At 39.6% G+C, this 26024-nt stretch overlaps 1 protein-coding gene across 1 annotated transcript; it reads right to left on the bottom strand.

The window, feature by feature from the left end:
- Positions 1 to 432: 432 nt before the first annotated feature.
- Positions 433 to 25207, bottom strand: TMEM62 (transmembrane protein 62). Its single transcript, XM_063289873.1, has 14 exons — positions 25107 to 25207; positions 24205 to 24316; positions 20944 to 21081; positions 20505 to 20550; positions 19948 to 20089; positions 15644 to 15768; positions 15037 to 15159; positions 14778 to 14933; positions 13255 to 13414; positions 11614 to 11727; positions 9387 to 9471; positions 6104 to 6208; positions 4662 to 4780; positions 433 to 2552 (listed from the first exon to the last, which is right to left on the bottom strand). The coding sequence occupies exons 3-14, from the start codon at positions 20981 to 20983 to the stop codon at positions 2226 to 2228; spliced, it is 1542 nt and encodes a 513-aa protein (XP_063145943.1). The 5' UTR covers positions 20984 to 21081; positions 24205 to 24316; positions 25107 to 25207; the 3' UTR covers positions 433 to 2225.
- Between the last annotated feature and the right edge of the window lie 817 nt (positions 25208 to 26024).

Consider the following 26024-nt stretch of genomic DNA (forward strand, 5'->3'; position numbering starts at 1 on the left):
AAGTGTTCCACCTTCCAAAATCTGATGTAGCAGAGTGGCTATGAGAATTAGTAACAAAGGAAGAAGCCCCTACTCTGAATCCCCTAGAGATACAGGAATAAAAATATGGTAGGAAAGCTTTTAATAATTTGTGACACAGAAGTTTGCAGCAAAAGACCTGTTCCATGCGCTGTTTCTATGGCTTCTTCAGTGTCAGATATACAAGCAAGGAGCCAAACAAGGCATCTGCAGAAACAGCATATGAAGCACTTTGTCCCCATTACTTCAGTGGGATTTTTTTAGCCTGCAATTCTTATACACTTAACCTGGGTAAGTCCTAATTCTACAGAAATCACTTGTAAGTAGACATGAAAATGATCAAACACGTCAGTCAACATGTTAACATTTTTAGATATAAGATGGAAAAATGTTAGTAAATATAAGACTGGAATAAACGGTACATGAAAGCATTTTATTACAGATGACAGTTATTGAAATCTGAAAAGATTTTGAAGAAAATAATAAAAGCACAATGTATATGCAGTCCCCGCCCATACATGCTATTAAGCAAACAGGATATAAACCAGAGGCAGTATTTGTATCTTTACAGCATGTCTATTGGAAGAAAACAAAAAATGGGTGAGGCACATTCTTATACAATACATATATATAGTTCCAGCCATATGAAGTGCAAGATACAGAGAGAGTCTTATAACTATGTCTCTTGGATTATTTTCAGTAAACATACACAAATGCGGTGACTTGTCCCGTCAGCCACACCCATCCTAGTCATAAGCTGTGAATCCTGGAAGCTGAAAAACATCAGGTCAGTTATTGATGTGGCACAGGATAAGTGAGGAGGGGAGACTTTTACAGGGTGTAGCCATTTTCAGTAGGTGTTCATGTAAGTACTGTACTTGAGTCATTTTCAAGTAAGTACAGCATGCACTTAAGTAACGATATTTTTCACATTCATTTTTTAATAAGATGCAGCACATTCTATTCTATTCTTTTTACTGATTATCTCAGTCCCTGTATGACGTCAGTAAAGAACACTGTATATTTTAATCTGTGATTTCATTCAGGGTAACATCCATGAAACCAAGTAAATCAACACTATTCCACAGCAACAGGTTGCTAATAGGCAACAGTGATCCGTTAAGTAATACATATAAAATGTTAATACTGGCACTAATCCAGAAAGCTTTACAAGAAATTATGTGTATTTTAGTGGATTCCTACCTACCTGAAACTACTAGGGGAAGCCACCAGGAATTTGAAATAAGACTATCTTCCATACGCAAGCGGGCATTTTCATTTCCATCTGAATTCATATATCATACTATGTCATGGGCTTTACATTTATAATTTCTTTAAGCATTGTTTATTGAAAACACTTTGTTCACATAATACACTACACCAAAATCAAAGATTTTGATTTTAATTTAGTTTATAAGCCATATAGCCAAGTTTGCACAGCATACTTTGACTCCGAAGACAGATGGTAAGCAGAGAGGGGCTTTCTGAAGCAACGGCATGCCTCGCATTAACTCTGATTATGAGTCTTAACAGGCACCTCCACTGCTGTCATTTGGGCATCATGTTAACAACCCTGAAATTCTGGACTCTAATCTGTTAAAAATAATACCCAAAGCAATTATATCACTTTTTCTTGTAATGAAATCTGTCACAGTACAATATATATAAACAATTTTTTGAAGACTACAGAACAGCTTTTTTTTTAAACACAGGAGAGCTTGAAAAGCATTTTAAAAAATGGAGGCTGGAGTTGGGGAAACGTCTCTGTTTGAAAAGGAAGTGAGCATAGGTGATATGACATGACTTAATGGGCCTTCTATTGTGGTTGAATAAGTTACTATTGACCAAAATGCAAGTATTCCATGTTTCGGTAAATCATCTCATAAATAAAGACAAGAACGTAGAAAAAATCACAAAACATTACAATAGTTCATTCATAAATTTTGTTTAGCATTAAAACAGTACAAATTCAAAACCAGTGTCTATTAATAAGTATAATAAGAAAGCGGTCCCTGAGTCAATTAGTATAACTTCTTTGTAAAAGTCCTATTATAGAGCAGCACAAAAGAGGTTTCGTGGCAGTCCAAAACCTTAATAAATTGTCTATGCAGCCAGAACATTAGACATACAAACCTGAAGTAGCTCACAGCTTTGCCAGTTAACAATTTAAGTGGATGTGTACTTAAGGCTCCTGAAAAAAGGAACCATTAGGAAGTCTGGTAGTTCTTCATATCTACAATAAAGGTTCTCAGCACAATAGATTCCATTGCCCAAATTCTGTAGACCAGAAAGAGGGTTAGCCCAGCAGTCCAAGTTTTCAATGGAGAGAGAAAAAAAGAAAGAGTTCCGTATGTCTGCAGCAGGAAGTAGCAGGAAAAGACTTGCCAGAAAAATAGAAGTGACAGGATTAAATAGATAGGCACAGTCCAATATGGTTTGATACGATACAGATGAGAATGAAAACAGTGGCCTTGGCAACGCAGCAACAGACACCAACATGTGTATGCCATCAATGGTAGATTGAAAAACAACACCTGTCAAACATGAAAAACAAAAATTCTCAGGGCACATTTAGAATGTAGAAAATAACAAAAATATATAAAATTGCTCCAAGCACATGGTACATGAAGCCATAAACAGAATGCAATTTAGTAGATATGTGGGAATGCCCCTGGGAGACAGGTTAATGTAACCTTACAATAAAGTAGAATTAGCTCAACTGGCATTGTTTCCTGACTGGTTTATCTTGCATGGCTGACAAGATCTGAGCCTCTATAGCTAGGTTTCTGGTAACTAAGAAAACTAGCAAATATGGTAACAGACAGAAATTTTTATCCTTCAGTTTTGAACAGTATTTGTGAGCCTCAGAATCTTGCAATTAGGACAAAGTTGAGGCTGCAATCTTGCAATAAGCTGAGAAGCATCAACTTTTTTTAAAAAGTAAAATACATCTTCACATATTAAGAGACAATGTATGTTACACACTTGAGTGGAAAAAGAAATCACTCTGTAACAGGTGTGGATTTAACACACATTGGAAACCACTGATAGCATGTTAAAAAAGAATTGATAGATTATTTCCAAATGTTGGGGAGCTAAAGAAAAATACTTGTGGAAGACAAGCTAATTCGTATTTCTCAGCAGGAAGTTCTGTTGATCACTACAAATATACAGAGGGTGCTGTAGGCAGGGGGAAAAAGAGAATTGCAATCCTGGACTGTCTTTTCTGTCAGATGCCCGTGGCAGGCAACTATAGCCTACAACAGCATGTTTCGAACTTAGCAACTTTAAGATGTATGGACTTCTGTCTGGGGAATTCTGGGAGTTGAAGTTGACACATCTTAAAGTAGCCCAGTTTGAAAAACACTGGCCCACAATGAACTTTTAAGCAAAGCAATGTACTTATGGCTGTCCCCGAGTCAAGTAAAAACTACAATTAAAAAGGTCTCTCCAGTTGGCAAATATAGAAACTTGGCTTAACATACAGAAATACTGGGACAATTTATAAATAGATCTTGCAGTATCAAGAGATCCTCACATTAATGAGATAAAATGGAAAAAGCTGATCCAGCCTCAAGCAAATATACCTTGGTAATATTCAGGGTAGATGACCATAAGGTGCTCTGTGTGGAACTGCCCCTGAGAAATGTTCAGAAATTTCATCTTGTGCAAAGCTGCAACAACTAGGCCCATTTCACATAATTTATTACTTTGTCTTAAGCGAGCTACAGTGAATGATCTGTGGATAGGTCTTTTTTTTTCCTCATAGTAAATTTTGTTAGGTGATCTGTGGATAGGTCTTAAAGTGCAGGAGATTATCTATAAAATCCTGTATGGACTGGGGCCCAATCATTTGAAGGAGTGTCGCCTTTCTCAGGACTACAGAACACCCAGCCTGGGGAGGTACAGGGCCCCAGACTGTTACCCCCCATTTCCCACCCACTGGCCCCCTCTGCTGTTTCCCTGACGGCAGCCCTCCTCCTCCTCCGCCTCCTTGACAAAGCTCCCTCCCTTCGCCTTTTCTGCCCTGCGCTTGCCCAGGTACACCTGCCCTGCCTTTTACAAACACAGGACTGTTGTTTGCCTTCAGAAGCGGCTTAGCAGGGACACTTCCTCAGAACTAGCAAGGCTGACTGCAGCGGCCTTCCTCGGTAGGTTTATTGGCTCCCTCTTTTAACATACCAGTGAATTGCCAAAATGTTTTTATTTTGCCCAAGACTTGTTTTTTTCAGCCATGCCACAAGTATTTGTAATGTAGATCTAGTTTTTAACACTCAGTTCTTTTGTTTGTCATTATGGCCTTTGTGTGATTTTGTTGTGAATAAATAAATTGTAAGGTGTCATGGGAACCTTATAGTCAAAAGGCAGGAGAGGGAGGGAGGGAGGAAGATAATATGAATACATACAGTACCTACTCCAACTTTATGCTATGGAATTAACTATTACTTTGAAAATTAAATTTATTCTGAAGAAATTGTACACATCTGAACAGTCTACTAGATGCACTACTGGGAGCTTATTATATTTATATAAACAAGCAATGCTGTCTTTAAGGTCTTTTTTTCAATCTTATAGCATATTTAACTATTTGAAAAAAAGGTCAGAGAGAACATATTTGTCAAGCACTATACTGAGAGTCCTACCTGTGAAATTCCAACAAGGAAGGTGGAGCTGCCTTCAAAGAAATGGCCATTAATAATTAACCCAAAGGAAAAGCAGAGGCCCATATGACCCTCGATAAGCTCACCAACAAACCAGGGTCCTGGCAGGGGGAAAAAACTGTATTATATTAAGCAGATCTACAAGGATTAAATAAACCTTATTCCATTTTCCAGTTTGAAACCCTTGCTAGTAATCAGTAGGGGAAAAGGAAGGCAAGCAGGTAACAAACTCCTGTAAATAATGCCACCTGATCGGTATAATCTATTCAGTTAGTTAATTCACATATCGAACTATCACTTGGTTTCTTTTAACCATGGTTTGTTTTATAAGTCACAACGCCATAAACGATGGTTTATAAACCCCAATGGATTGGTTCATGCAACATGTTAAACCAGAACCAAATAAACCATGTTATGGATTATTGTAATGTGGGAATTTAGTGAGCAGGATTTTTGATACTGGACATAAGGGATTCTAGATTTTTTGGATTTCATTATTTCTTTGCCTTTCATAAGAAAAGGCAAAGTACAAATATTTTAAAATATAACTTTTACTCTCACAATAGGCATTTTTAAAGAGATGCTTTGTTCCAGTAAGTAGATAACTGGATTTGATTGGGAAATGTGGTTTTGGCCATCACTTCTGTCATGAACTCAGTGGCCAAATCAATAAAAAACAGAGTTGCATTACAAGCAGTGCATCGTAAGCATTAAAGAGTAAAGTTGGAAAATATAAAGGGTGAAGATCTGAGCAAAATTATCAGGCATGTCTTAGTTTTGAGCAAGGATGGTGCTTTTGTATCAATGCAAGGCCTGACTATATGCTTCTCAATAACCCTACACCAGTGTTTCTCAACCTTGGCAACTTTAAGATGTGTGGGCTTCAACTCCCAGAATTCCCTAGCCACACATCTTAAAGTTGCCAAGGTTGAGAAACATTGCCCTACACACAGGAATCCTTGGCAAGCCACTGCATGCATAGCTCACCAAATTTTCTTTCTTTGGTATGTAATGCCTCAGAAATTATATCCTATGTATCAGTTAAGCATAAGGGCAGGTCTAGTTGGTTCTTGAGTGGAGGGCCTTCAGAAAATTACAGGACTGTAGGCTAGACTGAGAAGCTGAAAAACTGTTCTGGAAGAGGGCAGGAGCAAACCATTTCTATACTGCAGTCAAGAAAATGATCTACTGTCCATGAAGTTACCAGGAGCTGAGCTCTTACAGAAGGAGATTTTCCTATTTTTTTAAAAAATGTGAAATTTATGAAGCATTTAGGTTTTTAAAATCTAAATTATACCAACACATGATTAAAGTGGTTACATTTGTAAAAATTCATTATTTTTAAATTTAGAATCCTATTAAGAAGTTTTTAGTTCAAGTCTTTAGGAACTAATAAACTGCTTTTCATATTCTTTGCACCTTACCTACAAGAGTATACAAACTCAGCACCAGAAATGAGTAGAAGAAAAAATCTGTTTTGCTCAGGATGTGAAGAGAAAAAAAGGTTCGTACTGCCACACCAAGAGGATCTAAAAAAATAACATAATTTCAGTTTAAAAATATTGTTTGCTACTGTTGAAAACATACCAGATCACAATTTTAGAAAGCGGTACATTATCAACAGTTAATGAAGAGTTGGACTAGAACCAGTGTTCAAGTTGTTCTAAAAGGTGTTGGGAGAACTGCGGAGAACCTGGTTCAAGTCTACTCTCAGCCACAAAAATTATTCAAGTGATTTTGGAGCAATCATTTCCCCTCAGTTCAGTCAACCTCACAGGGTTATTACTGTGAGAAAAAATAGGAGGTGGGAGTGCAACATATATTGCCTTGAACTCCTGAAGAAAAGGTATATATACTGTAAATCTAACAGATTGTAATAACAAAATAGAACTCCCTAAATATGTTTGTCCAAATAATCCAAGATATAAAAGATGAAGCCCTCTTACATTTTTGAAGTAAGTATTTATATGCGAATACCAAAAACATATCACAAATATAAATAAAAGAGATCCTAATATTTAAAAATGAACATCTTCTATTCTGGTACTGGACTCCAATAGCTACTTTCTGTGATTAAAAGCTAGCCCAATTCAAATGGTCTCACAAATTTTCTAAGAATATTCTTATTAGAAAACATCAGTCTATATGAGAGAATACTGTAGCTATGAAACAGTCAAGATGAGCTATTGGTGTTTGTTTTTTAAAATTTATTTTCTATACCACCTTTATTATTTTTATAAATAACTCAAGGCAGGGAACATATCTATTACTCCTTCCTCCTCCTCTTTTCCCCACAACAACCACCCTGTGAGGTGAGTTGGGCTGAGTGTGTGTGTGACTGGCCCAAGGTCACCCAGCCGGCTTTCATGCCAAGGTGGCACTAGAACTCACAGTCTCCTGGTTTCTAGCCCAGCACCTTAACCACTAGACCAAACTGGCTCTTGTTTGTTTGTTTGTTTGATTAGATTAAGGTGCCACCCAGCTCCAAAACAACTCTGAGTGGCTGTTCTTGAGGCTTGGATAGTTAATTTTTAAAATGGAATCATGATTTTTTCTAAGTATAGTTTTCAAAAACTAAGTCTTTGTAAGTCAACCTCCCTTAATCTGGTCCATTCCAGATGTACTGGACTACAACTGCAAGAATTATCAGATAGCAAGGCCACTGACTCTACTGACCAGCAATTCTGGGATATCTCTGGAAAAAACCAACAATCCAAAGTGTAGTCAAGAAGCACAGAAGGGCAGTGCAAATTTTGGAGCAGTTATTTAATATATTTGTAATATATTCTTATTAACAACCATGTTTTAAAAATAGACCAAAATATTCTGAACCATCTGGAGTTTCCAGAAAATATTTATAATAAAATGTATGCAAGTTCTGCACGATCTGAACATAAAACATTTTACTAAATGAAATTGGCAAAAAAAGATTCTAAGCATGAGTACAAATGAAAATGATTTGTTTTTATGGATTATGGTTCAGATTCGGTTTGATATTTTAGCTATCAAGCACAATCACTGCTTCCAGAGATCTTCCTGGCAAGATTGAGCGGTATTACTTAATCAATGTCCCAAGAAAGCACTATTACTAACACTTCATACAAAAATGTCACTGTTAATATCTTACAAAAAAATTGTATTAACTAAAATAAATCTTAATGATTAAAAAAAGCACCAGATCACAGCCAATAATTCCTCAATTAGGGTAAGGAGCAGTAAGTAGCTGAGGAGTCTCTATAAGGATCTGACCCACACCCTCATCCCTGGTGCACTGAAAGTCTGAGGCTTGTTTGTAAGGATAATTAATAACCAATGAAAATAGTAATAGGAAAAAAATTTATCTAGTGGCATTTGTTTCCCCAATATATAACTTTTCCCAAAGCTTCCTAATCTATAACACCTTTTCTTGGCCATGAATGGCAACTTATTTCTCCACCCATTTGGAGGGCCACCGCCACGTTCAAAGAAGTGGTGGGGCCATTTTTTCAGCAAGGTTTTTATTTTTTCACACTATTTCTAAATGCCAGAGTGAATTGAAGGCCTTTGGGCCTAAAATAGCCCAACATATTGCCCAAATTTTGCAACAACAATTCTGGAAGTACAAGTTTGGGCAATTTAGGTATGTTCACCACCTTGAGTAATTTATAAAAACGATAAAGGCAGGATAAAAAATTAAAATAAAATAAATTAAAATTTCTGAAATAAAGTGGATGAGGTTTAAGAATGGGAACAGGAGTGATTTGCCTCCCAAAGGCCTCCCATTTTTAGTTCCACCCTTACTTTTGAAAACAACAATTACAAAAATAGGCTATAAAAATCCTATTGTTTATAATCAGCTGTCTTACTAACAAATAGGATGCTAGCCAAGTACAGATTATAATCAATATCTATATTCCATATTTGTGGCAATGTAGGGACTGGCATAGGCATGGAACAATTTTTTTTAAAAAAAAGTTACACTTCAGCAGTGTATACCAATATTACTGCCATTACTGATATTATAACCATCCCTAGGTGAATAAAATTAAGAAAGAAAAAGATGCTCAGTCACAGCTAAGACAACATGTGAGCTTCAATTAGAAATTCACTTGGTATGTTGTTCAAAGCACTGCATTCATACATAGGAAACAAAGTAGGGAAAGCTTGCTGAGCATGGCTTCTGGAATTCTTTCCAATCCCTTTACCAGCAGTGGCCAAATGCAGAGAGGTCTGTATTTCCTTCTGTGTAACCAAGTAATGTTGCGTCTCTGTGTCTGCATTTCTGCTCTCCGTCAATGTTTCTTCTGTGTTTGTGTGCATGTTGCCCTGCGAAGCATAGGGCAGGCTGCATACTCTCTGCACTGAGACACATGACCGGGGGGACGGACGGACGGAGGAGACTTAAACTGCAATAATCTCAGCCACTGCCCAACTATCTCTCTGAGTAGAAGGCACTGGATAATTTTTTCTGTAATATTTTTCTCTGCAGCCCCCAGCTGAATCTGGCCCATTATTGAGCTGGATGTTTCTATCGCTGGTTTTTCCCATGATACCAACTTTAGTTCCATTCTGTTCAGTCCTCAGAGACTTAGTCTGCTGACAACTGGACAACCAGAGAGAACTGAGACCCTTTCCATAATTTTTTTCCAACATTCCATTGGGTTTGAAAGAAGCAAAATGAAATGGGGAGAGGATGGAAGGAAAAAGGATCAGCATAGCTGTTCTTACTTTTAAGTGTAGGTTTTTTTCGAAACCGGAAAATAATCAGCAAAGCGACTTGAAACATAACTGTTAACAAAAAGAGTGTTCGTACCTGAAAAAAAGTAAAAACCAGCATGATACACTTTGAAAATGAAAAATAAAAAGGTCAGCTACTATTAACTAACCTTCTCCATTATTAAGAAATATATGAAAAGAAGCTACCTCTCTCCTGTCCCACAAGGGATTTCCTAGAGGAATAAAAAAGCTAAGAAGGAAACAAAAAGACCAAAACACATCCCCTCCAGCAGCCAACACCCAGATAAGCAGGGGTTAACACAAGAGACAAGCCAAAAACAATGCCCTAATCAAGGAGCTACCAAGGAGAAAACCACACCCCCACCCACACTGGCAGGGCAAGCTATGTATATAAACAGGGAGCAAACCCCACACTCACTAGCACCAATGATGTTACCTAGTCAGGTAATGAAAGGTCTGCAAGTAAACAACCAAGCTCAGAGAGCACCAGGGACTCCACAGAAGGCAGTCTGTTTGATAACCAGATCTAGAACAATGTAGAGCCTTACAGGTGACAACCAGCACCTTGTACTGCACACAGAAATGAATCAGCAACCAGTGCAGCTCCCAAAGTAACAGGATCATCTGGGTATACTGGGATACAATCAGTACTGCCCAGGCCACCATTTTGTGCTAGCTGTAGCTTCCAAAAGATGATTATCTATCCCCACACACACACACACACACACACACACACATATATATACAGTACATATATACACATACCATACAGTGTGTGTGTGTGTGTGTGTGTGTATTTTTATCAAATTTATATGGCTGCCCATCTCACACAAGGTAACTCTGGGCAGCGTACAATAAAACCAACAATTAAAACATATTATAAAACCACTTAAGTAATTAAACATAAATAAGAACAAGATCGCAAGAGTGTTAAAATCAGAATGTTATATGTGGTGCAGCCAACATGCAAGCTCCCTAGGCCTGATGAAAAACCATGTTTTTAGGGCTTTCTGGAAGGCCATAAGAGTTGGGGCTAACCTCACCTCAGGAGGGATGATGCTCCAAAGGGTGGGTGCCTGCATACTGCATCACCTGTCTGGTCCAGGGGCTGGCTGGCTGGCTGGCTGGCTGGCTGGCTGGCTGGCTGGCTGGCTGGCTGGCTGGCTGGCTGGCTGGCTCTATCTATCTATCTATCTATCTATCTATCTATCTATCTATCTATCTATCTATCTATCTATCATCAGCATACTGTTGATACTGGACCCCTACCAACAAATGACCTACACCAGCAGTTTCAACTAGATCTTAAAGAAAAGTGGGGAGAGATCAGATCACTGAAGTACTCCACAGAGAAGAAGCCTCCAGGCAGAACTCTCCTCTTCCACCACAACCAACTGGAACCACCCCCTCAGGAAGTTGGAGAACCACTGCAAAACTACCTCTGATTCCAATCCTTTGGAGACAGTCGAGAAGGGTACTATGGTCGATAGCATCAAAAGCTGCTACAAAGTCAAAGAGGTTATGTTCCCCTGATCCTGGTCTCTCACAGGTCATCCACAAGTATACCAGTGCAGTTTCCATGCTGTACCCTGGCCTGAAACCTATGCCAGGGATCCAAATATTTCAACTCCTCTAGGGTTCTCTGGAGTTGCAAGACCACTGCACTCTCTACAAACTTTTCTAGAAAGAGGTAAGAGATAGGTATTTAAATCAGTCAAATCTTTTTGAGCAGGGAGCACACCACAGCCTTTTCAGAGGCACCAAGGACACTTCCTCACTCAAAGAAGCATTGATTACTGCCTGAATCCAACCTCCTGCCACTTCATAGGAGACCTTAACCAACCATGAGGGGCAGGGATTGAAACGGGAACTGGAGGAGCTGACACTACAGAGTGCCCTTTAACAGTATATATATTTTTTTATTAAAGATCAAAAGTAATCAATATACAATTTATTATTACAAAACCACAAAGCTTAAATAGGCTAGAAGTACACATTACAATGGTATAAACTTCACATCTGAATCATTTTAAAAATAAATATGTTTTCAACATGAATAAATTAACATTTGAAAATCTAAACCAGTCAAATTAACTTGAGGAAAAAGCTAGTACTTCATAAAATGTCCAAAAACAGTTTCTAGAAAACAGCATCCATCCATCCATCCATCCATCCATCCATCCATCCATCCATCACTCCTGTCTTAAGGAATACTTACCCATATATAGTGGTCAGTAAGAAGAAGCCAAGATGCGAAAAGACCAAATTTAAGGGAAAGATTTTCCTGCATAGCAAACGTATGAAGCTGAGTAGCACTTTTACCACTGATATCCTAAAAACAGGATCAAAACAAGGATTACTAAACTTTTCAGCACCACGTTCCCTTTTTGATTTTTAGAAACCCTCATACCTCCCCACCCAAATATCTGTTAAATCAATCTGCCATTTTGTGCACAAAAGTACACACCAGGTTTTCCCATTTTCCCACAGATCTGCTGTTAATCAAACCATTAGCCCACCCAGCCCCAGTCCTAGCAGTGCCTTCTCTTACTCCCATCCAGCCCCTGATCTTCCTATCACACACCTGCCAATCTTCTCAGCACTTCCCTCTCTCCCAATAATCTGCCTATCCCACTCTGTTAGATCTTCATTTGAAGACTGGATGTTCTACACTACATTTTTTCTAAAATTCCCCATCCTAGTACCCCCCCTCATCCCAATTTCTTCATGCATCCATTCAGTTTGGGTACTCCTGTTCTGAAGTGTATGGTAGGAAAGCAACTAATAACTATTAGTAAAATGTCCAGTTTAGCAAGCAAGGTATATTCTAAGGATCCTGTTATTTGCTGCTTAAATACTTTATAGCACTCCTCACTGTAGCATTTAATTTTGGTCATATAGCTGAATGATCGCCCCACTCTTTGTTTCATTGCTTAGCTATGCTGCTAATAATTGATATAATACAAGTAATTGATTACATTTTCTTTCTCAATCTTTTCCAGAATGGCAGGTCGCCCAACTGTTTTGGGATACTAGAAGCATTTGAAATTTTGAAAGCATATTGAAGGTATTGTCATAAAATGCCTGACAAGGTGGGCTTAGTCAGAAAACATCCATCACCAGAAGGCACACTGGTGAGGCTGCTGTCATCTACCTACATGAATCTCCCATCACTACTACTACTACTACTACTCCTTTTATGTGATACACAGGCTTCTGAGAAAGCTCTGCAGTACATTGGGGGCATTTTTATTTTGAGCTGTCGATCGGAAGGTCGGCGGTTCGAAACCGCGCGGCGGGGTGAGCTCCCGTTGCTCGTCCCAGCTTCTGCACACCAAGCAGTTCGAAAACATGCAAATGTGAGTAGATTAATTGGTACCGCTTCGGCGGGAAGGTAACGGCGTTCCGTGAGTCATGCTGGCCACATGACCCGGAAGTGTCCTATGGACAACGCCGGCTCCAAGGCTTTGAAACGGAGATGAGCACCGCCCCCTAGAGTCGGACACGACTGGACTTTACGTCAAGGGAAACCTTTACCTTTACCTTAGGTGCTCTGCAGCATGCTAGCTTCCCATTTAATATTTCACATTAAAATAAATTTTAAAATAATAAATAAAATATGGCATGCTATGGAGCCTGATGGGTGCCTAGAGGCACCTGTGGATATGCTGGTGCCTGTGGATACCATGTTGTTGAAACATAACCTGTCCTTATGTTATCCCTAATGCTCCCACTTAGAGAAGTTGGAAAATAATAATATCCCCAAGGTTACTTACTGAGTAATCTTGGATAAGCAGAGATTCCGCAAAATGCATTTTTCAGTAAAGCTCTTAAATATATGATAGAATGAAGGGCTCACCTGAGCAGTCACAGCTATCTGATGAAATCCTTGACTGTAGTTTTGGGGTGCCCATTTCAAAACATAGAGAGGTCCAGACACCTGAACAGCATCTCCAAGATAAACTTCATCAATCATGACCTTGACAGACTTGATAGGAGAAGGAGAGAAGGCTAAAATTCTAAGTAGAAGAACATTGTGGGACTTACTAATGGTATCACAGATATGCTTAAGTTAAAAGCCACTATGTTTATGTAATGCTATATGGGGAAAACATATTACCCTCACTGAAGTATTTACAATGATTTACTATCTCATTATAGTCCTGACTGTGGTAAAAAAAAAAAAAGGGTAGAATTGGTAGCATGGTTTTGTTTGGAAAACCAACATAAAATGAAAATGCAGTTAGTAACAGCAATGTAGTGAAAGAGGAATGCAGGGGAACATAACTCCAGGATTTTTTCCAGCCATTGCTTACTAGTATAATCTTTACATTCTGATAGATAAATGAGGTGATAAAAATAATTTCAAATTTTACTATTATTCAAGACATTGATATATAGTATGGAAAGGACCACAACTTTTCTTTGATATTCCTCTCTGAATTAACAACATAAATGTAGTACTCCTTTGCAAGACTGTTTACACTTAAATTAAATGAACTTGTTTTGTTAAAGTTCAGCTTCTTTTACAAGCTGTACCTCTACAGCAAGAAGCAAGCACCAACAGAATTCAACTATGCCTTTAATTACAGAGGCTGATTCAAATTATGCAGGTAGTTCTCTCTTTTGCAGTGTGTGTGGTGTGAAAGAGAGAGCAAAGTGACCACATGTATGCTGTCTGGATTTAGTTTTTACTTAAAATGTTGTATGAACCCAGCCAATTATCATGAAAAAACAAATCAGGGCTCATCATGTTGCATAAACCCAGTCACTGCCCATGGTTGTACATGTTAAGCCATATTGTATTTGACTTAATGTGTCATTTGAACCCAGGCTATGGGTCAAATTGCAGCTAAGGCAAAACATGATAACCATAATCTGTAATAATGGTTTAATTCTGGTAACTTGCTCTAATCATGGTCTCAGTATGTTGTCCAAAACTAGATCATTTGTTGCTGGACAAAGCAGCTGCCATTATTTTGCCAGAAGAAAGGATGGGTTACTAGAGCACTGACAAAGCAGAGCTGCTCCAGAAAAGACATTTCTGTTGTTTCAGTATCTTTTTCATCATTCACAGCACACCAGGAATTAATTGGGGGCCTAAAGGATTCAACTATTCCCTCTCTCCCCCATCTCCCATGATACTTCCTATACTACTTGAGCCACTATGCTTTCTCTATTTTTAATATTTAAAATTTAAATTTTTAAAAAGCAGTACACAAGCAGTGACAAAGGTGGCTGAGATATTTAGCTTTGCAGCAAAGATGATGGGGGCAGCTGGAAGAGTGATTAACCTGTTTGTAGGATGACTGGCAGGTCAGCCCCCAAACCCTTGCTAATATTTCTATAAAACTTCCAAATGTTTCAAAACACATAAGTTACCTAATATGGGTAGAATGAAGGATTCTCTGTAGTGGTTCATGAGCATAGCTACTATAAAGGTATGATTTAGGATTGGTGACAAGAACTACAGGCCATTCTTCAAACTTCAAGTCAGCAAAACTGAAGAGATCATGATCAAAAGCAAGAATCCGGTACCTGATATTCAACAATTAAAATAATAACATTTTAGTTAACAAAGAACATCTTAAACAGTAGAAGCTCATTATTAAGATTGCCTTTGCATTGGACATTTACTTACTTCCTATTATCCATCCAGTCTCCCAACTCCAGTTCTAAAGTGCCATCAGGATGACGAGTATGAAGGACAGGCACCAGGCCATTCAATGTATGGAAATGCCCACACAAATACACTAGGGCAAAACTAATCAAAGCAAAATATATCATTACCGTATAGCATACAATAGCTTTATTCTGGACTTCGACCATTGTTAAAGTTTTAAAAAATCAGAAACCATGGATTAGCAACTATAATAAAAAACAGGCTATATCTAACTATTGAAAGGAGAGGGACTACAGAATTAAAAGATGGGGAAATCAAAGCTGCAAATGAATCCAAAATTTGTACTATGCTATCTAAAAAGCTGAAAATAATAAATGGTGCCAATAAAAGCTGTAGTCTTAGAGAAGGGGATCTTCTTAACACCTTTTGCTTAACACAGCCAAGGGAATGGCATTGCAACAAGTAGAATTATTATTGTTAATTTTAGAAACATTAGCGCCTAGCCAATTACTTTTAACAATATTTACTTATTTCTTGTTATTCATTAATACAAAATTAATTACTTATTTTAAAAAGCGGAAGGTAAACAATTCATATATTTCTACAAAATTAAAAAAAAAAATACCGCATGGTTGCTCGTATTCCTGGAGATGCAGAGATGATTGATGAGGTAGGATAGTGACCAAACAAAATTGTATGGTTACTGTCATGACTTTCTGAGATCAGTGCAGACAACTCTTCTATTTTATTCTGAAATGAAAAAATATTAAATTAATACCAGAAGCCAGTGAACCTCTTTAAAATCCTAGTTACAAATTAAGTGAATAAAGATCTCCAACCAAAACTTTTGGTTTTTTTGAATAACATTACAAATAAGAAATCAGAACTGCAAATTGAAATGTGTGTTAATTTCAGTGACTCAATGAAGACAAACAAAATCAAACTACTATAGCTTTGGAATCTGTTCCAATGGTCCTGAAGTGATATAACCATAAAAAGGTAGAAGTTATTATGAGCGAAAGGGGTTGAATAAGATAAAAAGCTGAAAGACAACTAACTCCATAAGCGTTCAGTACTACATGGGGCATGTGAAGTGATCCAGGTTTGCTAAAAATAACTGTTTCAACTATTTCAAACAGGTGCTAGGATCCACAGCAACCTTACCAGCTTTGAAATTTAAAATAAATTTAATACAGAATATATAAGATACAGTATATGAGGTTGCTGGGTGAGGTCATCTGACAGTTTGGGGTGAGCTGTCACCAGTATGCTGATACACCCAGCTTTATATCTCCACACCAGGCTGCTTGAGTGATGCCGTATGCAACAGGCTTCAGCTCAACCCAAGCAAGACAGAGTGGCTCTGGGTTTTTGGACCTTTTGGTACCGGGGACCTTCCATTGTTGATCTTGGACGAGGTGGCACTGCCTCAGACCCAATGCGCAATCTGGGGGTCCACCTAGACTCAAAGAGCAGGCAGCAGCTGTGGCTAAGTGGGCCTTTGCGCATCTTTGGGTTGTGTGCCTGTTCCTGGATGCCCTCATGACCTCCCGTCTGGACCACTAAATGCGCTGTACATGGGGCTGCCCTTAAAGAGCATTTGAAAGCTTCAACTGGTGAAGAATGCAGCAGCACGGGTAGTAAATAGCCCCTTATTCGGCGCATGTAACACTTCTACTCCATGAGCTGCATTGGTTGCCTGTGTGCTTCCAGGTGCAATTCAAGGTGCTGCTTGTCACCTTTAAAGCCCTACATGGCTTGACAGGGTTACTTGAGAGACCGTCTCTCCCCAGTTGTTTCTACCAGTCCGATCTGGTCAGGAAAGATGGGCATGCTTTGGGTCCCATTGGTCAAGAAATGCCAGTTGGCAGAGCCTAGAAGACATGACTTTTCTGCCATAGCACCTACCTTATGGAACATTCTCCCTCTGGAGATCAGGATGGCCCTGACTCTGCTGGGTTTTTATTTTAGGGACCTGGCTCTGTACCCAGGCCCAGGACGCATTTCGTGGTTAATTTAGTCATTATGATGGGTGCTTTATTCTCAGCTGCTATGTATTGTAATGTTTGTATTATTGTAATTGTTTTTATTTTTAAAATTTTGTTCGCCTCCCAGAGTCACTTGGCAAGATGGGCAGCCATAATACAAAAACAAACAAATAAATAAAGGCTAACAGATTGGCTAACACAAGGTAGGACAGTGCTGATCATGAAAGATCCCCACAAGGGAACAGCACCATCCAACTACTGGCCAATAACGTGCCTCCCCACAACATGGAATGTCTATCAGGCATTACAGCCACCAAGCTGCAGGACCATATGGGCCAGTACATGAGCACAGCTCAGAAGGGCATTGGGAACAACACCAGAGGCTCAAAACACCAGTTGCTCATAGATACTGTAGAGCAGTCGCCCAAGATCCAAGGTCTAGACAGACCAATCTGAGCACAGCCTGGATTGACTACAGGAAAGCCTATGACTCAATGCCATACACATGGATCTGTGAATGCCTGATGTTTTACAAAGTCAACAGGAACTCAATGGGACTGTGGAAGACAACACTGGAAGTCAACTCAAGACAGCTCACACAAGTGGCCATCAAGTGCAGCATATACTAAGGTGATGCACTGTCCCTGCTGCTATTCTGCATAGACTTGAGCCCCCTCAGCCAGATAATCACAAGGACCGGATATGGATACAAGTTCAAGAGTGAACTACCATCAGCCATCTCCTCTACATGGATGACATCAAGCTGTATGCTAAGAGTGAACGAGACATTGACTTACTGATCCACTTGACACAGATCTACAGTGAGAACATTGGGATGTCATTCAGAGTAGAGAAGTGTGGCCAGATAGTAGTAAAGAGAAGGAAGGTAGTTAAGACTGATGGGGTGAAACTACCAGCGGGCCACCCAGCAGACATACAGACCAGCTACAAGTACCTTGGTATCCCACAGACACATGGGAACCAAGATGAGGAGGCAAGGAAGAGAACAACATTCCAGTACCACCAAAGGATAAGACAGGTCCTGAACAGCCAGCTCAATGGGAAGAACAAGATCCATGCCATCAACATGTATGCCCTGCCAGTCATCAGATATTCTGCTGGCATAGTGAGCTGGCCAAGGAGGACACGGAGGCTGCTGTGAAGACCCGGAAACTCCTCACAATGTACAGAGGCTTCCACCCCAAGTCCAACACCCAGAGACTGTACACCAGCCAGAAAAAGAGCGGGCAGGGTCTGGTGAGTGTTAAAAGCCACTATCCTGGATGAGACCCAGAGAATCCAGGAGTACATCAGTAAGATGGCACCTAAAGATGAGCTGCTGAGAGAATGCCTGAGGCAGCAGCAGACATGGAAGGAAGATCAAGCAGAGGAAGTGCCATGGCAAGACAAGACCCTGCATGGGATGTACTATCAACAGATAGCTGAGGTGGCTGACCTTGGGAAATCCTACCAGTGGCTGGAAAGGGATGGACTAAAAGACAGCACTGAGGCACTGATCACGGCAGCACAAGAACAGGCACTAAGCACCAGATCTATAGAAGCAGGGGTCTACCACACTAGATGGGACCCAAAGTGCAGACTGCAGAGAGGCCTCAAAGACAGTCCAACACATAGTGGCAGGGTGTAAGATGCAGGCAGGAACAGCATACTCTGAACAGCACAACCAAGTAGCTGGCATTGTGTACAGGGACATCTACACAGTGTATGAGCTAGACCTTCCCAAGTCCAGATGGGAGATTCCACAGAAGGTTGTGGAGAATGACAGGGCTAAGATCCTGTGGGACTTCCAGATCCAGACAGACAGGCAGATACTGGCCAGTCAACCAGAAATCATGGTAGACAAGGACCAGAAGACAGCGGTGGTGATAGATGTAGCAGTGCCAAGTGACAGCAACATCAGGAAGAAGGAGTATGAGAAGCTGGAGAAGTACCAGGGCCTAGAGGAGGAACTAGAGAGGATGTGGAAAGTGAAGGCCAAAGTGGTCCCAGTAGTGGTAGGAGCACTCAGAGCTGCGACTCCTAAGCTGGGAGAGAGGCTCCAACAGATCCCCGGAGAAACATCAGAGCTGTCTGTCCAGAAGAGTGCAGTGCTAGGAACAGCTAAGGTACTGCGCAGAACCCTCAAACTCCCAGGCCTCTGGTAGAGGATCCGAGGTTGAAAAAGACACATATCACCCACAGGGATGAGAAGGGAATTTTAAAATTGTACTGATTTATGTGTAACAGCAGAAATAAACCAATTACTCCAGTCTATCCTTGAAATATACAAATACAGAAATTATTATATCTAAAAATGCTATGAATGTTTCCCCTAGATTTCACCAATTATCACTGACACATTCCCTTAAGGAAATACCTAGCAGAATCTTGGACTTGACAATTAATTTAGGATAATTAGATGGTGCCACTCATGGTGCCACCTAGCTGTTGCAGAAGATTGCTTTGTGACATAGAGAAGGGATAGGGGGGCATTATTTTTTTTTCCTTTCCAGCTAATGAATGCAATGTAGGTCTGTGTGCAAAGAAAAAATAGTAAGGAATGGATGTTTTGCTAGAGACCTGAATTATGCAAAATTATTTAAACCTCCATTGGTCTTTTGTTCCATAGGAAACTAAATCTCACCAAATCTTTCAAGCTGCTCTGTGCATAGGAAACTCCACAGGAAACTAAATCCACTGTCTCTTTGAAAATGCTCACTGTCTGAGACATGAAGTACACTGACATTATGATTAATAAAAAGCCATATTACATATCTCAAAAACTGAAAGTGGAAAGAAGCACTGACCAATATACAATACATGTGAATACTCTGAACATTAATCCAGACATTATAGTTAAAGTATATAATACACAGCTGGCCTCAAAATTTTTCTGGTCTTATGATTTGATAAAATATTATTTGGGTTTTTTTAACATTACCGCATTTAATATCCCATAGAAATTGTAGGGTCTCTTGGGACCTGGACTAGGACTTGCATCCACACAAATGAAAGAATATTTTCCAAAAGGTGTGCTATGAACGTAATGGAAGGAGCCATCTTTCTTCCATGCAGAATATTGCCTGCCAAAGAAATTAGTTTAAGAAAAATCTAATGAAAAGGAGAAATATGTAAAGTCTGTATAGATGTTAACATAGATGCATTTGTGCTCAGTTCATTACCATCCTGTAGTTGGCCAAGAAAATAATTATTTTACTTAAATTTTAAAGCTTGAATTTTCTCACTCCTTGCTTCAAATGGTTAAGATAAAGAAATACAGCCATCCAACAGCAGCAGGAAGGAGAAAAGAGCAATATACAGTAGGTAAGACAAAGCCTAACCTGATCTTTAAATGCTTAACTGATAAAATACTTTAAGAGTCAGCTTCTCAGTACACACACACACACACACACACACACACTTAAACAGAAAATTCTATCCACCATGTATCCAAACTTCCTTCTGGATTGCTGAAATCATCATGACGAGCTGACATACCTGTAGTAATTGCGAACACTCTCCAGGCTAGGAACGTTGAATGTATCTGCAAATAAAATGACAAACATTTTGATCCAATTTCATGATCAAACTAGGAATAAAAAAGTAGTCCAGATTTAAATGCTAAGATGCTTATTGGGAAAACTTATATTATTTAAGAAAACTCAAAACAGGAGGGGCAAAATAAAATTACCACAAAAGCTAAATACATAAAAAGTATTGTCTTAACTTTAAAAAATCATAGTTATACTTTCAGACAACTGATTCCAGACGAGACATTTTTTAAAATAGGATATAGTATATAAATGTTTTACATAAATAATTTATATAATATCAAAGTATTAAACAATAAGGTTACATGAGGGGTTATGACAGCCTATCATTTCCTAATGATAAATACAAAATTAGAATCCCATGTCTACTCTTGCCTCTCTCTTACCATGATTTCCTTTTATATCTATCCACTTGGTTTTTTCCATGACCTTAGATCTTTTTAGGATTGTCTGGTAAGTTTGCCACTCCACTTCAAACTGATCAGATCCAAGTTTATGCTTTGTTTTGGAATCAGTCAAGTCACCTGTTTAGTGAAGAGAGAGGAGCTATTGAACCCAATGAACAATAGAAGAATGCAGAGTAAACAAAATGCCAGTGAAAATGAACTATTTAGAAATCAAGCTTGACACCTACTGCAGCATACTAGCCTTATTACGACTGTATGTTTCCTTTTAATTTAGGGAAAACATCAGCATCTGGGTTCTACACCTTTTTACATAAGGGTTTATACTCTACAGCAGGGTTTCTCAACCAGGGTTCCATGGAACCCTAGGGTTCCGCAGGAGGTCGCTAGGGGTTCCCAGGGAGATCACAATTTATTTAAAAAAATTATTTCAAATGTGGGCAACTTCACATTAAAGAGATAAATTTCATTCTTTATTTTTAGTTTAAGAACACTGTTAATGCATATATACAGGCCTACATTTGAAACAAATACAATTTTGTAACTTCTGGCCTATATTTGAGCCTGAATGTGAAGGGATTCCCCAAGGCCTGAAAAATATTTCAAGGGTTCTTCCAGGGTCAAAGGTTAAGAAAGGCTCTCTGCAGCATATTAGAATTTGCCAAAATCTTGCTTTGAACACTCCACCTGGCTCTTCCTCCAAGCCAACATAATTAACGAATCATAGACAACTCCATAAGCATTTCATTAGAAAATTGCCTGAACCAGGGAATCTTTGTCCTAAAAGAACAAGGCAGAGAAAGAAGCTTAGTTTGTTAAGCAGCTTCTACCCCAAAGCTGACTGTGAATGAAGTCCTTTAATTTTAATTCTATTAACTGTATAGGAATGGGGCACAATGCCACACTGCACTGTAGACAAGCATTCAGTGGAGCAGTCTGACCCTCCATCCAAACCTAGATGGCCTACCAGCTGCTGCCAAAGATTCCTTAGAACTGGCTTGATGTATTCAAGATGTATTCCTTAAAATTATTTTATTTCTACAAAATAATTAATTATTTCATGGACTTTCTTGGTAGTTCCCCATCCAAGCATTAACTAGGTCCAACAGCCTTGCTTAACTGACATTGCTCAGTCAATGTCAGCTGATTGCTATCAGAGGACTAAGTCTAGACAAATAAACTACATATCTGCTTTTGTCCATAAGACTAAAGCAAATATGCAACTAGGAAAGTGGCAGGAAGAAGAGGAGGAGAACTGTTTCTTGTATTTCATCTTAAGCGTTCGAGGATTCCCTCTAATGCTTAGAACTTATATAATCACTTTTAGTGGCACGGCTTGTTTGTTTTAATTTCAGGTGTATTCCTTAGAATTATTCCTTAGAAGTGGCTTCATTCCTTAGAAGTGGCTTTAATTTCAGATGTATTCCTTAGAAGTTACTAAAGACTTTCCATGCTACCAAAAAGACTGCCTATCATCTACTATACTACAAGATCAGCAAGAAGTGTTGGTGACCCTCATCAACTAGTCTACCTCTCCTTTCTTATGCAGTTGCATGTTACCTGTAATGATGCTTATATATATGTAGCTTAGTAGGCTAACAGGCCAAAGTAAGTTTCACTCTCTCAAATAGACTAAACCTGACTTTGAGGTCAGCAAAAAAAAAAAAAACATCTATTAATGAACTATTTCATGAAAGATCCCAAATAGCCTAATATTAATTTTTAAAAGTTAGTTATTCAACATGTCTGTACCTATGTGTGTCTGTATATATAATAAATGTTGAATACAGAATGTCAAACAATCCATGTCAACAAAACAATTTGATAAACAATTTGTTAGGAAAACAAAAAAAGTTCAGGGTCAGTCTCCTAAATATGCAAGTAAAAGCAGCCAGTCTCTCCACTCCAGACAAGACATTTTGTTGGATATATCATGATTGACGAAGCTCTTCATCGGATGCCACACAAGCTCCTTTAGAGGGTGAGGGGTCTTAACAGAACCTCTTGAACAAATGTTTAGGCACAAGATAAATCATCTGATGGGGACTCACTGACATGTCCATACAGTTTTTGGGGATATTAATTCAACTTCCCAGTCTAGCTTGCAATCATGGACTTTCCTGGTAGTTCCCCATCCAAGCATTAACCAGGTCCAACAGCCTTGCTTAAATTTTTGAAATCAGTAAGTGTCAGCTGATCGCTATCAGAGGACTAAGTCTAGCCAAATAGATTACTTTAGTCTTACGGGCAAAAGCAAATATGCAACTGGGAAAGTGGCAGGAGGAGGAGAGGAACTGGTGCTGGTATTTCATCTCAAGTGTTCGAGAATTTCCTCTAATACTTAGAACTTAAATAATCACCTTTTAGTGGCACAGCTTGTTTTTTAATTTCAGAGCCAGTCCCACCAAACAAGTATCCAGCACTGCAGCATAGTGTATTCTACCAAGAAATTAGAATGTGTTGTTGTTTATTCGTTTAGTCGCTTCCGACTCTTCGTGACTTCATGGACCAGCCCACGCCAGAGCTTCCTGTCGGTCGTCAACACCCCCAGCTCCCCCAGGGACGAGTCTGTCACCTCTAGAATATCATCCATCCACCTTGCCCTTGGTCGGCCCCTCTTCCTTTTGCCCTCCACTCTCCCTAGCATCAGCATCTTCTCCAGGGTGTCCTGTCTTCTCATTATGTGGCCAAAGTATTTCAGTTTTGCCTTTAATATCGTTCCCTCAAGTGAGCAGTCTGGCTTGATTTCCTGGAGGATGGACTGGTTTGATCTTCTTGCAGTCCAAGGCACTCTCAGAATTTTCCTCCAACACCACAGTTCAAAAGCATCGATCTTCCTTCTCTCAGCCTTCCTTATGGTCCAGCTCTCACAGCCATATGTTACTACAGGGAACACCATTGCTTTAACTATGCGGGCCTTTGTTGTCAGTGTGAGGTCTCTGCTCTTAACTATTTGATCGAGATTTGTCACTGCTCTTCTCCCAAGGAGTAAGCGTCTTCTGATTTCCTGACTGCAGTCAGCATCTGCAGTAATCTTTGCACCTAGAAATACAAAGTCTTTCACTGCTTCTACATTTTCTCCCTCTATTTGCCAGTTATCAATCAAGCTGGTTGCCATAATCTTGGTTTTTTTGAGGTTTAGCTGCAAGCCAAACAAGTATCCAGCACTGCAGCATACTGTATTCTACCAAGAAATTAGAGTGTAATACTGTATAAAAAATGGAACAAAAAGAAATAACTCACCTGTTACCAAAGTAAGAGCAGGTTGAATTATGGGAATTGTTTCCTTACAGAACTTCTCAAAATCAGAAGCTCTACTGGGACTCAGAAACCTACTGATATGCACATCTGATACCTACAAGACACATACAAAATAATAACAGGCTGACATTAAACAAGAAATAGACTATCTAGGAACTGTTTACAAAAACAGGTGTGTATCAGAAAGATATACAAAGAAGTGTTAACTCAAAATACCTTGACTCCAAACAATAATAGCATAATTTCACAACTAGCCCTGTTAGATGACTCATAGTTTCCCAAACATACAAGGAAACACATCTTTAAGATTCATGTGCTGTATAGCAAAACAGAAACCGGCAGCTCATTTTACAGGGTTTCCCCCTGCCTCAAAAGGATGTGCAGTATCACCAAACAGGATACAAAGCTACAATGACCTTTTCTATCTCACAATATCATTCCATGAAGAGCTGGCTTAAGTTACCCTAATTCTGCAAGCTGGAAAAGTGACTTCCTAATTCAATGATTGGAACTAGTCATTTTCTATTCTTTAATTATTCCACAATAGTTTCTCGGGTTTTTTTTTCTCTTTCACCATATTTTCTCTATTCTTCTGAATCGGGGGGGGGGGAACCTAGTACCTTAAAACACACCGTGATTTTGGTTAGTCGTGTACGATTCTCTATCAAAAGTACAGTAGCTAATGGTTCCGAGCAATTAAAGAGAAAGTAACGCTGCCGTTTTTCCCGCTCTAGCCGGGAAGCCCTTCAGCTTCCACGCCGCATCACCCGCCTCTACTTGCCTGAACCACCCAAAAAAGGTTGTTGGCCTCCGCCCCGGGCACCGGGTCGGAAGCGAAGGGGCGAGTTGGGAGCCGGGGTTGCTGTGGCCCCGCAAAACTGTACCGATCCACCAACACCGTCACCGTCACCACCGCGCCCGCCAGCAGCCCAGCCACCAAACGCAGCATTTTCGTCAAGCTCTTCCACAGCTACTCCCAGGCGTGAAGCAACGGTAGCCGGCCTTTAATCGACAACGCGCCACAGAACTCCCTTCCCGCTTCCGCTCCCCGCTGTCGATTCTGCGGCCTCCTTCGTCGCTCGGGTTGTATTGGGCCCGCCCCTCCGGGTCTCTATTGGAGGACGGACTTTTCCGTCAGAGAGTCCCTCCGCGACGTCCCCCCCAGCCCCGCAGCGGAATAGGTTCATCCCAGCAAGGAGTGATTTTGCATTTATTTAGGTGGGTCGTCCTGTGTAAAGTTTTTCCTCAAATGAAACGTTGGGCGCGAGATTTTCGCCAGAAACTATCAGTTGCGTGAACTGATTGGAAAAGATTGAGAGGAATAGAGTAAACTGTGGAAATCAGTAGATTTTTATATCTATAGTAACTCCTGGATACTTCCTTCCAGCCGAGATAAATTAAACTTTGTGTTGGGCTATTCATTCATTTGGGATAAAAGAGCAAAATGTTGCTTGGATTTAAACACTACCTGCGTTAAGGCACTTGGGGGGGGGGAGGGAACATAGATTAATGCATTATGTGAACCCAAGTAATGTGGCTTGTAAACCTCCGGTAATATTTAGCATGTCAGGTGAACCTCATCAGTTACAGAAAGGAAGAAAAAGGAAGAGTGAGAATTCAGACAGACTAGGCAGTCAGTTCAGGGACCTGTTGCATTGGAATAAAGCTTTGACATTGCATTTCTCAGCTAGATTCACAGAATTTTATGAGTGACCAGTTATGCCTTCTGTTTATAATCATCCCATTTCTCATGAATTTATAACTTTACTATTTTTTCCATTTTTTTCTTCAAAGAGGAAAAG

The sequence above is a fragment of the Candoia aspera genome, chromosome 1, assembly GCF_035149785.1.
Source record: "Candoia aspera isolate rCanAsp1 chromosome 1, rCanAsp1.hap2, whole genome shotgun sequence".
Classification (NCBI taxonomy): Eukaryota; Metazoa; Chordata; class Lepidosauria; order Squamata; family Boidae; genus Candoia; species Candoia aspera.